Genomic DNA, 15,700 nt, shown 5'->3' on the forward strand with positions numbered 1-15,700 from the left:
ACGGTCTAACTCCGTATTTCAGAACTTCACAGTTCAGTCTTTGTAATATGTTTTAGCAATACATTTGTAACATTTATAATGTGTTAAGAATTTTTTTGTTGAATTACCTTTACAGGGACTTTAAAGCGCTCCATCCAGTTCGGACAATCGGGACTTACCCTTCGTACGGGTCTTCACCGCTGTGGTCTCCCGAGGGGTCTTCACCGCCGTGGCCGCCCGAGGGGTCTTCACCGCCGTGGCCGCCCGAGGGGTCTTCACCGCCGTGGTCTCCCGAGGGGTCTTCACCGCCGTGGCCGCCCGAGGGGTCTTCACCGCCGTGGCCTCCCGAGGGGTCTTCACCGCCGTGGTCTCCCGAGGGGTCTTCACCGCCGTGGTCTCCCGAGGGGTCTTCACCGCCGTGGTCTCCCGAGGGGTCTTCACCGCCGTGGTCTCCCGAGGGGTCTTCACCGCCGTGGTCTCCCGAGGGGTCTTCACCGCCGTGGTCTCCCGAGGGGTCTTCACCGCCGTGGTCTCCCGAGGGGTCTTCACCGCCGTGGTCTCCCGAGGGGTCTTCACCGCCGTGGTCTCCCGAGGGGTCTTCACCGCCGTGGTCTCCCGAGGGGTCTTCACCGCCGTGGTCTCCCGAGGGGTCTTCACCGCCGTGGCCTCCCGAGGGGTCTTCACCGCCGTGGTCTCCCGAGGGGTCTTCACCGCCGTGGTCTCCCGAGGGGTCTTCACCGCCGTGGCCGCCCGAGGGGTCTTCACCGCCGTGGCCTCCCGAGGGGTCTTCACCGCCGTGGTCTCCCGAGGGGTCTTCACCGCCGTGGTCTCCCGAGGGGTCTTCACCGCCGTGGCCTCCCGAGGGGTCTTCACCGCCGTGGTCTCCCGAGGGGTCTTCACCGCCGTGGTCTCCCGAGGGGTCTTCACCGCCGTGGCCGCCCGAGGGGTCTTCACCGCCGTGGCCTCCCGAGGGGTCTTCACCGCCGTGGTCTCCCGAGGGGTCTTCACCGCCGTGGTCTCCCGAGGGGTCTTCACCGCCGTGGCCTCCCGAGGGGTCTTCATTGGCCTGGCCGCCCGAGGGGCCTTTGTGCCATGTGGTTGTAGTTCTTTGTAGTTTTTCCTGTTGATTAGTTCATGATTGTTCTCAGGTGTATCTTGTTTCCTCATTACTTAATTTAGCTTATTTGTCCCTGTGTATTTATTGCCTTGTGTTTCACTTGTTACTTTGTCAGTTGTTGTATGTGTAAAGATTGCCTCCCCTGGCTTTGTTCCTTTTTTCCTCTAGTTCTATGTTATCTGTTTTTTGTTACTTTATTAAATCACCCAGTGTTTAGATCCTCGTTTTGGCCTGCTTTCCTCAGCTACATTACACTAAACAAGCAAAGCTGATCATTTATTTATACACACAAAATACACAACACATTCAATGATTATCAATTACAATGGATTAAAAATCAAAACATTCCCTGACACTTGTACAGAACTTATTAAACAATTACTACTTATACACTTAAATATTATTGTTTTGATGTGTTATAGTTACTATCACATATTTCATGAAATGCAAATAAGAGCTGACTCTTTTATTTGGGAATGTAGTGGAGACAGAAATGAATGAAATGCTTTTAGATGTTTCTGATCAAATAATTCACCTTTCTATTTATGCAATACCCTGAAGACATCACTCAATTTTTATGATGGCTTGGTGTTATTTTTTGCCAAATCTTTGTGGCACTGCCATGCTCCATATCTGCCCAGGAACCGTCTCCCAGTCACGGGACTGTATCCTTTCCTCTGTGGACACGCCAGTCCGAGCGCCCCGACCGAACCTGGAAGCAGAGGAATAATGCCAGCCGTGACTCAAAGTGAACAGTTGTCTCTTTAATGCCACAGAATATTATGGACCACAATCTTCGACAATCACTGATATGTTAAAACTGGTGTACAATATTAAAGAACAGCTGAATAAGCTCTCTTGGTGGTAAGAGGCCCTTACGCCACACCAACTGGTGTAACCCAGCTGGGGTTACTCAGGGCTCGGTCTCGGGCCCCTTGCTCTACTTACATCACTGAGACCTTCTCTACCGCCACTACAGCAATACAGCGTCACGTCACTGAGACCTTCTCTACCGCCGCTACATCAGCGCAGGGGTCGCGTCGCTGAGACCTTCTCTACCGCCGCTACATCAGTACAGCGTCCGCGTCGCTGAGACCTTCTCTACCGCCGCTACATCAGCGCAGGGGTCGCGTCGCTGAGACCTTCTCTACCGCCGCTACATCAGCGCAGGGGTCGCGTCGCTGAGACCTTCTCTACCGCCGCTACATCAGCGCAGGGGTCGCGTCGCTGAGACCTTCTCTACCGCCGCTACATCAGTACAGCGTCCGCGTCGCTGAGACCTTCTCTACCGCCGCTACATCAGCGCAGGGGTCGCGTCGCTGAGACCTTCTCTACCGCCGCTACATCAGCGCAGGGGTCGCGTCGCTGAGACCTTCTCTACCGCCGCTACATCAGCGCAGGGGTCGCGTCACTGAGACCTTCTCTACCGCCGCTACATCAGCGCAGGGGTCGCGTCGCTGAGACCTTCTCTACCGCCGCTACATCAGCGCAGGGGTCGCGTCGCTGAGACCTTCTCTACCGCCGCTACATCAGCGCAGGGGTCGCGTCGCTGAGACCTTCTCTACCGCCGCTACATCAGCGCAGGGGTCGCGTCGCTGAGACCTTCTCTACCGCCGCTACATCAGTGCAGGGGTCGCGTCGCTGAGACCTTCTCTACCGCCGCTACATCAGCGCAGGGGTCGCGTCGCTGAGACCTTCTCTACCGCCGCTACATCAGTACAGCGTCCGCGTCGCTGAGACCTTCTCTACCGCCGCTACATCAGCGCAGGGGTCGCGTCGCTGAGACCTTCTCTACCGCCGCTACATCAGCGCAGGGGTCGCGTCGCTGAGACCTTCTCTACCGCCGCTACATCAGCGCAGGGGTCGCGTCACTGAGACCTTCTCTACCGCCGCTACATCAGCGCAGGGGTCGCGTCGCTGAGACCTTCTCTACCGCCGCTACATCAGCGCAGGGGTCGCGTCGCTGAGACCTTCTCTACCGCCGCTACATCAGCGCAGGGGTCGCGTCGCTGAGACCTTCTCTACCGCCGCTACATCAGCGCAGGGGTCGCGTCGCTGAGACCTTCTCTACCGCCGCTACATCAGTGCAGGGGTCGCGTCACTGAGACCTTCTCTACCGCCGCTACATCAGCGCAGGGGTCGCGTCGCTGAGACCTTCTCTACCGCCGCTACATCAGCGCAGGGGTCGCGTCGCTGAGACCTTCTCTACCGCCGCTACATCAGTACAGGGGTCGCGTCGCTGAGACCTTCTCTACCGCCGCTACATCAGCGCAGGGGTCGCGTCGCTGAGACCTTCTCTACCGCCGCTACATCAGTGCAGGGGTCGCGTCGCTGAGACCTTCTCTACCGCCGCTACATCAGTGCAGGGGTCGCGTCGCTGAGACCTTCTCTACCGCCGCTACATCAGCGCAGGGGTCGCGTCGTTGAGACCTTCTCTACCGCCGCTACATCAGCGCAGGGGTCGCGTCGCTGAGACCTTCTCTACCGCCGCTACATCAGCGCAGGGGTCGCGTCGCTGAGACCTTCTCTACCGCCGCTACATCAGTACAGCGGTCGCGTCGCTGAGACCTTCTCTACCGCCGCTACATCAGTGCAGGGGTCGCGTCGCTGAGACCTTCTCTACCGCCGCTACATCAGCGCAGGGGTCGCGTCGCTGAGACCTTCTCTACCGCCGCTACATCAGTGCAGGGGGTCGCGTCGCTGAGACCTTCTCTACCGCCGCTACATCAGCGCAGGGGTCGCGTCGCTGAGACCTTCTCTACCGCCGCTACATCAGTGCAGGGGTCGCGTCGCTGAGACCTTCTCTACCGCCGCTACATCAGTACAGGGGTCGCGTCGCTGAGACCTTCTCTACCGCCGCTACATCAGCGCAGGGGTCGCGTCGCTGAGACCTTCTCTACCGCCGCTACATCAGTACAGGGGTCGCGTCGCTGAGACCTTCTCTACCGCCGCTACATCAGCGCAGGGGTCGCGTCGCTGAGACCTTCTCTACCGCCGCTACATCAGTACAGGGGTCGCGTCGCTGAGACCTTCTCTACCGCCGCTACATCAGTACAGGGGTCGCGTCGCTGAGACCTTCTCTACCGCCGCTACATCAGTGCAGGGGTCGCGTCGCTGAGACCTTCTCTACCGCCGCTACATCAGTACAGGGGTCGCGTCGCTGAGACCTTCTCTACCGCCGCTACATCAGTGCAGCGTCCGCGTCGCTGAGACCTTCTCTACCGCCGCTACATCAGTACAGCGTCCGCGTCGCTGAGACCTTCTCTACCGCCGCTACATCAGTACAGGGGTCGCGTCGCTGAGACCTTCTCTACCGCCGCTACATCAGTACAGGGGTCGCGTCACTGAGACCTTCTCTACCGCCGCTACATCAGTACAGGGGTCGCGTCACTGAGACCTTCTCTACCGCCGCTACATCAGTACAGGGGTCGCGTCGCTGAGACCTTCTCTACCGCCGCTACATCAGTGCAGGGGTCGCGTCGCTGAGACCTTCTCTACCGCCGCTACATCAGTACAGGGGTCGCGTCGCTGAGACCTTCTCTACCGCCGCTACATCAGCGCAGGGGTCGCGTCGCTGAGACCTTCTCTACCGCCGCTACATCAGTACAGGGGTCGCGTCGCTGAGACCTTCTCTACCGCCGCTACATCAGCGCAGGGGTCGCGTCGCTGAGACCTTCTCTACCGCCGCTACATCAGTACAGGGGTCGCGTCGCTGAGACCTTCTCTACCGCCGCTACATCAGTGCAGGGGTCGCGTCGCTGAGACCTTCTCTACCGCCGCTACATCAGTACAGGGGTCGCGTCGCTGAGACCTTCTCTACCGCCGCTACATCAGTGCAGGGGTCGCGTCGCTGAGACCTTCTCTACCGCCGCTACATCAGTGCAGCGTCCGCGTCGCTGAGACCTTCTCTACCGCCGCTACATCAGTACAGCGTCCGCGTCGCTGAGACCTTCTCTACCGCCGCTACATCAGTACAGGGGTCGCGTCGCTGAGACCTTCTCTACCGCCGCTACATCAGTACAGGGGTCGCGTCACTGAGACCTTCTCTACCGCCGCTACATCAGTACAGGGGTCGCGTCACTGAGACCTTCTCTACCGCCGCTACATCAGTACAGGGGTCGCGTCGCTGAGACCTTCTCTACCGCCGCTACATCAGTACAGGGGTCGCGTCACTGAGACCTTCTCTACCGCCGCTACATCAGTACAGGGGTCGCGTCACTGAGACCTTCTCTACCGCCGCTACATCAGTGCAGGGGTCGCGTCGCTGAGACCTTCTCTACCGCCGCTACATCAGTACAGGGGTCGCGTCGCTGAGACCTTCTCTACCGCCGCTACATCAGTACAGGGGTCGCGTCACTGAGACCTTCTCTACCGCCGCTACATCAGTACAGGGGTCGCGTCGCTGAGACCTTCTCTACCGCCGCTACATCAGTGCAGCGTCCGCGTCGCTGAGACCTTCTCTACCGCCGCTACATCAGCGCAGGGGTCGCGTCACTGAGACCTTCTCTACCGCCGCTACATCAGTACAGGGGTCGCGTCACTGAGACCTTCTCTACCGCCGCTACATCAGTACAGGGGTCGCGTCGCTGAGACCTTCTCTACCGCCGCTACATCAGTACAGGGGTCGCGTCGCTGAGACCTTCTCTACCGCCGCTACATCAGTACAGCGTCCGCGTCGCTGAGACCTTCTCTACCGCCGCTACATCAGTACAGGGGTCGCGTCGCTGAGACCTTCTCTACCGCCGCTACATCAGTACAGGGGTCGCGTCGCTGAGACCTTCTCTACCGCCGCTACATCAGTACAGGGGTCGCGTCGCTGAGACCTTCTCTACCGCCGCTACATCAGTGCAGGGGTCGCGTCGCTGAGACCTTCTCTACCGCCGCTACATCAGCGCAGGGGTCGCGTCGCTGAGACCTTCTCTACCGCCGCTACATCAGCGCAGGGGTCGCGTCGCTGAGACCTTCTCTACCGCCGCTACATCAGTACAGGGGTCGCGTCGCTAAGACCTTCTCTACCGCCGCTACATCAGCGCAGGGGTCGCGTCGCTGAGACCTTCTCTACCGCCGCTACATCAGTACAGCGTCCGCGTCGCTGAGACCTTCTCTACCGCCGCTACATCAGCGCAGGGGTCGCGTCGCTGAGACCTTCTCTACCGCCGCTACATCAGTACAGGGGTCGCGTCGCTGAGACCTTCTCTACCGCCGCTACATCAGCGCAGGGGTCGCGTCGCTGAGACCTTCTCTACCGCCGCTACATCAGTGCAGGGGTCGCGTCGCTGAGACCTTCTCTACCGCCGCTACATCAGCGCAGGGGTCGCGTCGCTGAGACCTTCTCTACCGCCGCTACATCAGTGCAGGGGTCGCGTCGCTGAGACCTTCTCTACCGCCGCTACATCAGTGCAGGGGTCGCGTCGCTGAGACCTTCTCTACCGCCGCTACATCAGTACAGGGGTCGCGTCGCTGAGACCTTCTCTACCGCCGCTACATCAGCGCAGGGGTCGCGTCGCTGAGACCTTCTCTACCGCCGCTACATCAGCGCAGGGGTCGCGTCGCTGAGACCTTCTCTACCGCCGCTACATCAGCGCAGGGGTCGCGTCGCTGAGACCTTCTCTACCGCCGCTACATCAGCGCAGGGGTCGCGTCGCTGAGACCTTCTCTACCGCCGCTACATCAGTACAGGGGTCGCGTCGCTGAGACCTTCTCTACCGCCGCTACATCAGTACAGCGTCCGCGTCGCTGAGACCTTCTCTACCGCCGCTACATCAGCGCAGGGGTCGCGTCGCTGAGACCTTCTCTACCGCCGCTACATCAGTACAGGGGTCGCGTCGCTGAGACCTTCTCTACCGCCGCTACATCAGCGCAGGGGTCGCGTCGCTGAGACCTTCTCTACCGCCGCTACATCAGCGCAGGGGTCGCGTCGCTGAGACCTTCTCTACCGCCGCTACATCAGCACAGGGGTCGCGTCGCTGAGACCTTCTCTACCGCCGCTACATCAGCGCAGGGGTCGCGTCGCTGAGACCTTCTCTACCGCCGCTACATCAGCACAGGGGTCGCGTCGCTGAGACCTTCTCTACCGCCGCTACATCAGCGCAGGGGTCGCGTCGCTGAGACCTTCTCTACCGCCGCTACATCAGCGCAGGGGTCGCGTCGCTGAGACCTTCTCTACCGCCGCTACATCAGCGCAGGGGTCGCGTCGCTGAGACCTTCTCTACCGCCGCTACATCAGTACAGCGGTCGCATCAGGGTTGCATTGATGCAAATAAAATCTAAATTTTAAATCTAAAGAACACATATATGATTGTTTGTGTAAAAACATTGACCAGTATGACAAGAAAAGAATGTTTCACAAACTCATGAGTTTGTACCTGGTTGGCATTCATCATTATAATTAAGATGGTTACTTTAAAGATTATGATGTTCTGTTTGTGAAACTACGCACCGCTGGGGCTGGTGCAGCACTGAAGGGTTGCGTTCATATCTCTGAGAGTCCTGGAGTAAAGACCGCAACATCTCCACCAGAAGACGATCCTCCAGTAAATGATCCATCTGCTCCTCCGAGGCCTGATACACACCCATAACAGTCTTCATCAGCATCTCACACACCCATAACACAGTCTTCATCAGCATCCGTTTCTTCACAAACACTGATGTTAAACAGTAGTTCGAGTAGACCAGGTGCTCTTTTCCTCAAATGTGCAAACGCTAACTACTGGATCAAGCTGTGGTGATCTATCGGCTGCTTCTGACGATTCAAACACTAATTGATTAGGATTGTCAAGAGTTCATGAGGTGAATTTTACCATCCAACAAGTAATTTTATGGGTTTGATTGGTCCTTTTAAAGATATTGTTGCAAAAGGGAATGATATTCTTTAATTCACAGAAAGTTAATATAATTCTAACAAATTCCGATAATGTAACATTAAAATGTAAAAAGTGTGCTTTGTAATAGTCAAAAGTCCATTTTTAATCATTTTATGTTTATTTTTGTGTTGACTAACATACTAAAGCACATGTAAAGCACTTGATTAAAAATTTAACTGTAGTGTGTTATTTTATGTTTAAATGTATTATATTACAAAACATAATAATTACAAATGTCCATACAGTTACTGCCCTAATGCCAGCACGGTGTGGCACTACCTAACTTCTACAGCAGGGTTAGATGAACAGATCATTTACAGCAGGGTTAGATGAATTGATCGCTATTGAATGTTGTGCGAGTGTTTTACCTCTCGACTCTCCACCGTGTTCCTGTCGGAGTCCTCGCGTGACTCCAGCGGGTGTTTGCTCTGCTCCAGCACGTCCTCTTTCGGGAAGGACTGGCTCAGATCAGTCATTACCAGCAGTACGCCGATCACCAGCCACACACCTGCATCCATCACTGCAGTTCGACCAGTCCAGGCGCTGCTCATCTGGATCTGCACTGGTGTTATGGTGTACGTGGAGCCGATCTGGCCAAGCTTTCCCATGGCTGTGGCAACTGTCCTTATATATAGTAAGCGTGCGACTCCAGAGACTAATGAGTGACTGATGCTCCATCTGTTATGCTGGGGATTTGGTGATGGTCTGTATTATGGATCCCACAGGAACTCAGGGATGAACATACTTATTAAATCTAGACCAGCAAACACACTCCCAAAACATTGGCCAGCTCTTTCTTTGTTCATATCAATCAATGACACTCTGATGACATAGACAAAATCAGTTAAAGTCATTAAAGACATTAGAGAGTAATAATATACATATACAGTACTGTGCAGAAGTCTTAGGCACACTAGTATTTTCGCCTCAAAAGAAATGGTTTTAAGCCAGTTATTTCTATATTTTGTTGTAGTGTCTCAGTATCAGTTTACATTTCCAGTCATTAATTGTGCCATTAATTGTAATAATCCAGTGAAATTTTTGAATGCTCAAGGATTCTGACAACAGCCAATGCTCCACACGGACGTCGGATCTCACCATCATCGAGTGCATCTGAAATTATATGAAGAAACAGCAAAAACAGAGACTAAGACCAGAAGAACTGCGGCAACGTTTCCAAAGACGCTTGAAAAAACCTGTAAAACTAAAAAACTGTGCAATACCTGGACAAAATCTGTTTTAAACATAAAGGTAACTAAACACCTATTGATTTGATTTAGTTAACTGTTAAAAGTTAATAACAGTTAATAATAGTTAACTACTAAAAGTGAATTGATAAATAAAATATATTTATGATTATGACATTTTTGAAAACATTCTCATTTACAGCATTTTTACTCAAGTGCTTTTTCCCAGTACTGCAGCTTTGCAGGCCGGCGGGCACTACCTTCGAGACGCTGCCGCAGTTCTTCTGGTCTTAGTCTCTGTTTTTGCTGTTTCTTCATATAATTTCAGATGCACTCGATGATGGTGAGATCCGACCTCCGTGTGGAGCATTGGCTGTTGTCAGAATCCTTGAGCATTCAAAAATTTCACTGGATTATTACAATTAATGGCACAATTAATGACTGGAAATGTAAACTGATATTTCCTACTGAGACACTACAACAAAATATAGAAATAACTGGCTTAAAACCATTTCTTTGAGGCGAAAATACCAGTGTGCCTAAGACTTCTGCACAGTACTGTAGTAATTACTATTTTACTACTATAGTAATAGGATACTCATGTGAAAATATATCTGATATGATTGAGGTCCTGGAGTTTCTATTCATTAACATTCATACCAATGACAGCAGAACGACTGATGCTGGTGAATATCATTTTAATATAATATTTTTGTTTTAAATACTTACAAAAATGTTACTTTAGTGGAATGCACACTAACTTATGAATGGCTATTAATGGGAAATAAACTAAGGACTTAAATACTCAAGGAACGATAATTGACAGAATAGGGAACAGGTGTTTAACTCAATTAGAAACCACAGCAACTAACAATGAGAACGAACAAACGAGAACTCAGGCAAAAAAGAACATCCCATGCCGTAATGAGTCCAACTGAGGAGGGAGGGAGGAGGTTTTGGAGGAGGATGCGGATCTGAAAAGATTGTGATAGAGAAGAGGATAGCAGAGGGAAACCCCATGGAGGAGACAAAGGAGGGAGAAGCCTAAGTGGAGCCAGGAATCAGACCGACAGCGGTGGAGCCAGGGGAGTTGAAGACCCGGGCGGAGCGGAGGAGACAAAAAGATAGGGTGACACCGTAGGATCAGGAGGCCAAGGTGAAGCAAGGGTGATGAGTGGCAGAGGTGGAGTGGCAATGACGAGTGGCTGAGGAGAAGCCAAGGTGACGATTGGCCGAGGTGGAGCCAGGGTGATGAGTGGCCAAGGTGGAGCGGCAGTGACGTGTGGCTGAGGAGAAGCCAAGGTGACGAGTGGCCGAGGTGGAGCCAGGGTGATGAGTGGCCAAGGTGGAGCGGCGGTGACGAGTGGCTGAGGAGAAGCCAAGGTGACGAGTGGCCGAGGTGGAGCCAGGGTGATGAGTGACCGAGGTGGAGCGGCAGTGACGTGTGGCCGAGGTGGAGCCAGGGTGATGAGTGACAGAGGTGGAGCCAGGGTGATGAGTGACCGAGGTGGAGCGGCAGTGACGTGTGGCAGAGGTGGAGCCAGGGTGATGAGTGACCGAGGTGGAGCCAGGGTGATGAGTGACCGAGGTGGAGCGGCGGTGACGAGTGGCCAAGGTGGAGTGGCAATGACGAGTGGCTGAGGAGAAGCCAAGATGACGAGCGGCTGAGGTGGAGCCAGGGTGATGAATGACCGAGGTGGAGCGGCGGTGACGAGTGGCCAAGGTGGAGCCAGGGTGATGAGTGACCGAGGTGGAGCGGCGGTGACGAGTGGCCAAGGTGGAGCCAGGGTGATGAGTGACCGAGGTGGAGCGGCGGTGACGAGTGGCCAAGGTGGAGTGGCAATGACGTGCGGCTGCGGAGAAGCCAAGGTGACGAGCGGCTGAAGTGGAGCCAGGGTGATGAATGACCGAGGTGGAGCGGCGGTGACGAGTGGCAATAGTGGAGCGGCGGTGACGAGTGGCAAAGGTGGAGCCAGGGTGATGAGTGGCCGAGGTGGAGCCAGGATGACGAGTGGCAGAGGTGGAGCCAGGGTGATGAGTGGCCGAGGTGGAGCGGCGGTGACGAGTGGCAATAGTGGAGCAACAGTGACGAGTGGCCGAGGTGGTGCGGCGGTGACGAGTGGCCAAGGTGAAGCCAGGGTTTTGAGTGGCCGAGGTGGAGCCAGGATGACGAGTGGCAGAGGTGGAGCCAGGGGGATGAGTGGCCAAGGTGGAGTGGCGGGGACGAGTGGCCGAGGTGTAGTGGTGGTGATGAGTGGCTGAGGTGAAGCGGTGGTGATGTGTGGCCGAGGTGAAGCGGCGATGACGAGTGGCCATAGTGGAGCGGCGTGATGAGTGGCCAAGGTTCTCCTCTGATGTAAAGTCCATTTTTACTTCCTTTAAGAAAATGTCAAAACCTTTGAACACAAAGAAAACATGTATCGTCCTCGAGTCTGTTGTAAGGAACCTTTCATTTTTCAGGATGACAAACGTTATGTTGTGTTTGTATTTCTCACTGTTAATATCTGTATCCTTTCATTTGCCAAAAGAAAAGCCTATATACTGCACATGTATACGTCACCGTTTTCACAGATTCATGGTTTTGTTGTTTACACAGAAATGATAATAGTGTCGCTTTCAAAAGCCTTTCAAAAGTTTGGGTTTTCATGCCACCAAAATGCCATTGTCATTTAAATAAATGGTCAAAACGCAAATTTAAATACACACGGTAAGTTCATGAATAGGGAACCGGTGTGTAATTCAATTAGAAACCATAGCAAATAAAATGAGAACTCGTGCAAACAGACTTTTTGAGTTTCTGTTGTTAAGATATAAACTCAGAATTTGCGAATGTCATCAGATTACTTTTTTTCTCAGAATTTGAAAATTTAAATTTGCCATTGTAGGAAAGTATCATAATTTTGAGACAAACAATAACAATTATATTTTCATGTGGAAACCAGCAAACAAACAAAAATGTGTTTTGCTACCTTTCCCATTAAGTTCTGAAACCATTATATCTGAATGCTCTCTGAACGTTTTTTAGATGTTTTAAAAACGTTTTTCCTTGGTTATGTGAGTCTTATGAGGACATTCCATCGCATCACTCTCCAAACATTATGAAACTGTTACTTTTGAATGTTCTGAAACAAGTAGCAACATTTAAAAAACATTACATGAACGTCAACTACACGCTTCAGCAAAGATGTTCCATGAACAATGTTTAAATAATGTTTTTATGATAAAGTTTTGAGAACATTATTAAAGACCAGATAACTTTGGAAGTACATTCGTTCATAACTTTGAGAGAATCTTGCCAGAACGTTATATCTAAAGTATTGAGTTCCCTTTAAGCTGTGAAACGAGCTTACATAATACGTTTCCATACTAACTGAACCAACCAGCTGAAGCCTGAACACACACACACACACACACAAACAGGGATAAAACACAAATCTGTTTAAAGTGCTGGTCATATCATCAGGGACGAACCTACACAACACATCCATTAGCCACCATGACAACTAATAGGCTTATAGACTAAAGCATTGACGTGTATTTGAGCTGAGTGAGATACTGTTTCTGTCTTATTAATTCACATCATGAGCAGTGATAATTCAAAGCAAAGTTCCTGAAACAGCAGAAATCAGACAAGGGCCGTGCCGGAGATCTTGACTGAGTGCCAATCCTCTGTTGATAACGGGCTAGCATTGATCGAGACATCTGTCAGGCATCATGAATGAAACTGATGCAGTTTTAAGGCAGTGGTGATGGATGTGTTAGACTCTCTAGAAGATAAAAGCATCTTCCAAACGTGTGTGTGAATGAATGAATGAATGAATGAATGAATGAATGAATGAATGAATGAATGAATGGATGAATGGAGATTCTGTAAGTCTCTGGGGACCCACTGGAGTCTGGGAGAATTACTGAGGCTTTACACCGGACTCTCGTTCACCGTGATCGCTCACTGAACGACTGACTTCCTTACCAGGGAACCTCCACAGCCCATCTCAGAGGCATCAGCGAGGCATATATATACACACATCACCACCCTTGTGAAAAAGAAGTAAACTTAACTCTATTAAATGAGCACTGGAAACCTGCGTTTCTTAAACTGTACTTATATCAGTGAAATAAAAGGCCTTTTACAGGGTTCCTGCACACTTTTTAAAAGTAAAATTTAAGACTTTTTAAGACCTTTTTAAGACCTGAAGAAATCAAAATTAATACCATACATTAGGGGTGTGCGATATTGACAAAAATATATCTCGATATTTTCAACGTTTTGTTGATAAACACAAAACAAAAACACAATCAGTAAAATATCAACTAATTATTATCAACAATAATTAGTTGATATTTTACTGATTGTGTTTTTGTGCTGGTGCCATGGCTGGTTTAGGCCTGTTGTTGACAGCAGACTCGCGGAGATATTTATATTTTTCATATTCTATGCAGTGGTCAGTTCACAGCAGTGACAGAAATTATTAATTAATATGCAATATTTTCCACCTTAAATTGATTTCCAGGGGCATTTTCACCTATTTATGGAGATTTTTTTTCCTAAACTTATTTAGAGTTATGCACCACGTATATACAGTAATTATACTTATTTATACAATAATATTTAATTACACAATAATTATACAGTACCACTGTTAGCAGTCAAATTAAATCATTCAATCAAAAATCCATCTTTGCAGAGCAGAGACGCAGAAGCAGCCTTAGAAGTGGCATTAATATATAGACTCCATTACAATTGCATAAATCAAGCTACAAGTTGTTTTTTTTTTAAAAAAAACAATATTCAATATTTAAATGTGAAATGATTTCTAATTTTTTAACGTTCTACTTTTAATATGAAACTAAAACCGCCAGTAGGCGGCGGTAAATCGCTGTCTTAATAAGCGAGTTGAGGGAGTCATTCATTCAACCGATTTGTTCAAACGGGAAAGAAGCAAGTGATTGAATCGTTAAAATGACTCGTTCAAGACGCGGATTTCCTTCAAGAAATCATCGCTTTCTGTTGCATTGAGACTCTGCTACTGCTACGGTTTTTATTTTGAAATTCTAGTCGGCGAAATAAAGGGGAAACAAACAATATCGATAATGTTATGTCTAAAAACTAACTCACAATGTAAATTTATTTTTAATTGAACTATTGTATAACATAAATATCACACTTGGGAAAACGGCACTCTTACTGATGTGATATTCTAATATAACAACATGATATAAATATAAGGCAAAAACTAATTTGGGGACATAACTATAACCATAGACATAATGAAGCCTATAACTGCAAATATCACGCAGTGAAAAACGAGAGACAAATGCGATGTCAGCTCACACTCACAGTGCCTCGTCCATTGTTAAAACAATAGAATATCACAATAGACAATACACATCGCACACCTCTACGCACATAAAGAATTAACTTACGACTTAACTGACATTTGCCAACTTTCTTCTCTCCTCCTCTCCTGTCTCGCGTGCAGGAGACGGACGTTATTCTGCCGCGAATGTGACGCGCACTGTCACGCGCACAAGCAAATCCACAAAGATAGATAAAAATGAATACGTACGCAAATTAGATGGTTTTAATTTGGAAAACATTAAGATATGACTAAGTCGAAGTGTCATCTAAAATTTAAGACCTTTCATACCTAAAAATAAGACTTTATAAGACTTTTAATGGCCTTAAATTTTAAATATCTAATTTAAGACTTTTGAAGGACCCGCGGGAACCCTGTTTTAGCTGTACGGTCATCACGGTTTCTTAACACACTCGGGTACACCTTTAAATAATGTCTAATTAAATTAGGTTTTACTTTCAAGTACATTTTAAATCATGTCTTAATAATCTTTTGTAGTGCTTTAAAGAAGGGCATGTGTGTCGATGTGTTGACAAGCGCACTAAAGCACTCGTGTTGATGAATATCTGCTGTTATAAACTAGCAGGTTTATGTATGGTATGAACATCATGTGAAGCGGCGACAGGTGCGTTTGACGAGTCATCAGCTCAGATCTGTTTCACCGTTTCATGTCATCATACACACACACACATCAGTGTATTAACATTAATGAATGCATACGTGCTTATGAAGGCAGATCGGAGAGACAAAGCAAAAAATGTGTTCTTTTATAAATTTGTTAATTTATGTAACATTTTAGTTGATGGTGGACAAAGTGCACTTCATATTGTCCGATACTTGTATGTATAGGAGGTTATATTTGTGTAATTGAAACATGATTTTTCCCTATATTGCTGCACAATCTTGTCTGTTTGCACACAGTTGTTATTTTCTGCAGATTCACACAGTTCTGCCACCATTGTTGTTTCTGTGGCCATAAAACATCTGACATCAGACTTGAAGCTGGTGAGATTTTGGACTTTTATTCGTTTGTCAGCATGTACAGTGTCAATAATGCACATCGGGTTCATCAGGGCATATGGATCATGTCATGCAGACATAAATGCATCAGCCACTCTTCATGGTTCACAGCATGGAATGTGTTTAAAACGAACACCAGAACCAAACACGGGTTACGGCAAAATAACTCGCATCTGT

The 15,700-nt window shown here is 49.8% G+C and overlaps 1 protein-coding gene across 1 annotated transcript; it reads right to left on the bottom strand.

The window, feature by feature from the left end:
* Positions 1 to 1,359: 1,359 nt before the first annotated feature.
* Positions 1,360 to 8,919, bottom strand: npffl (neuropeptide FF-amide peptide precursor like). The gene is made up of 3 exons (XM_039656213.2): positions 8,328 to 8,919; positions 7,536 to 7,657; positions 1,360 to 1,808 (listed from the first exon to the last, which is right to left on the bottom strand). The coding sequence occupies exons 1-3, from the start codon at positions 8,565 to 8,567 to the stop codon at positions 1,688 to 1,690; spliced, it is 483 nt and encodes a 160-aa protein (XP_039512147.2). The 5' UTR covers positions 8,568 to 8,919; the 3' UTR covers positions 1,360 to 1,687.
* Positions 8,920 to 15,700: the final 6,781 nt, after the last annotated feature.

The sequence above is a fragment of the Pimephales promelas genome, chromosome 21, assembly GCF_988280905.1.
Source record: "Pimephales promelas chromosome 21, fPimPro1.hap1.1, whole genome shotgun sequence".
Classification (NCBI taxonomy): Eukaryota; Metazoa; Chordata; class Actinopteri; order Cypriniformes; family Leuciscidae; genus Pimephales; species Pimephales promelas.

Excerpts from the sequence above, each read along its gene's own strand:
- npffl (XM_039656213.2), bottom strand. The coding sequence starts at position 8,567 with ATGGGAAAGCTTGGCCAGATCGGCTCCACGTACACCATAACACCAGTG. Across the intron at positions 7,658-8,327 it reads ACACGGTGGAGAGTCGAGAG|GCCTCGGAGGAGCAGATGGA; the intron begins GTAAAACACTCG and ends GGTGTGTATCAG. Across the intron at positions 1,809-7,535 it reads GTGCTGCACCAGCCCCAGCG|GTTCGGTCGGGGCGCTCGGA; the intron begins GTGCGTAGTTTC and ends CTCTGCTTCCAG.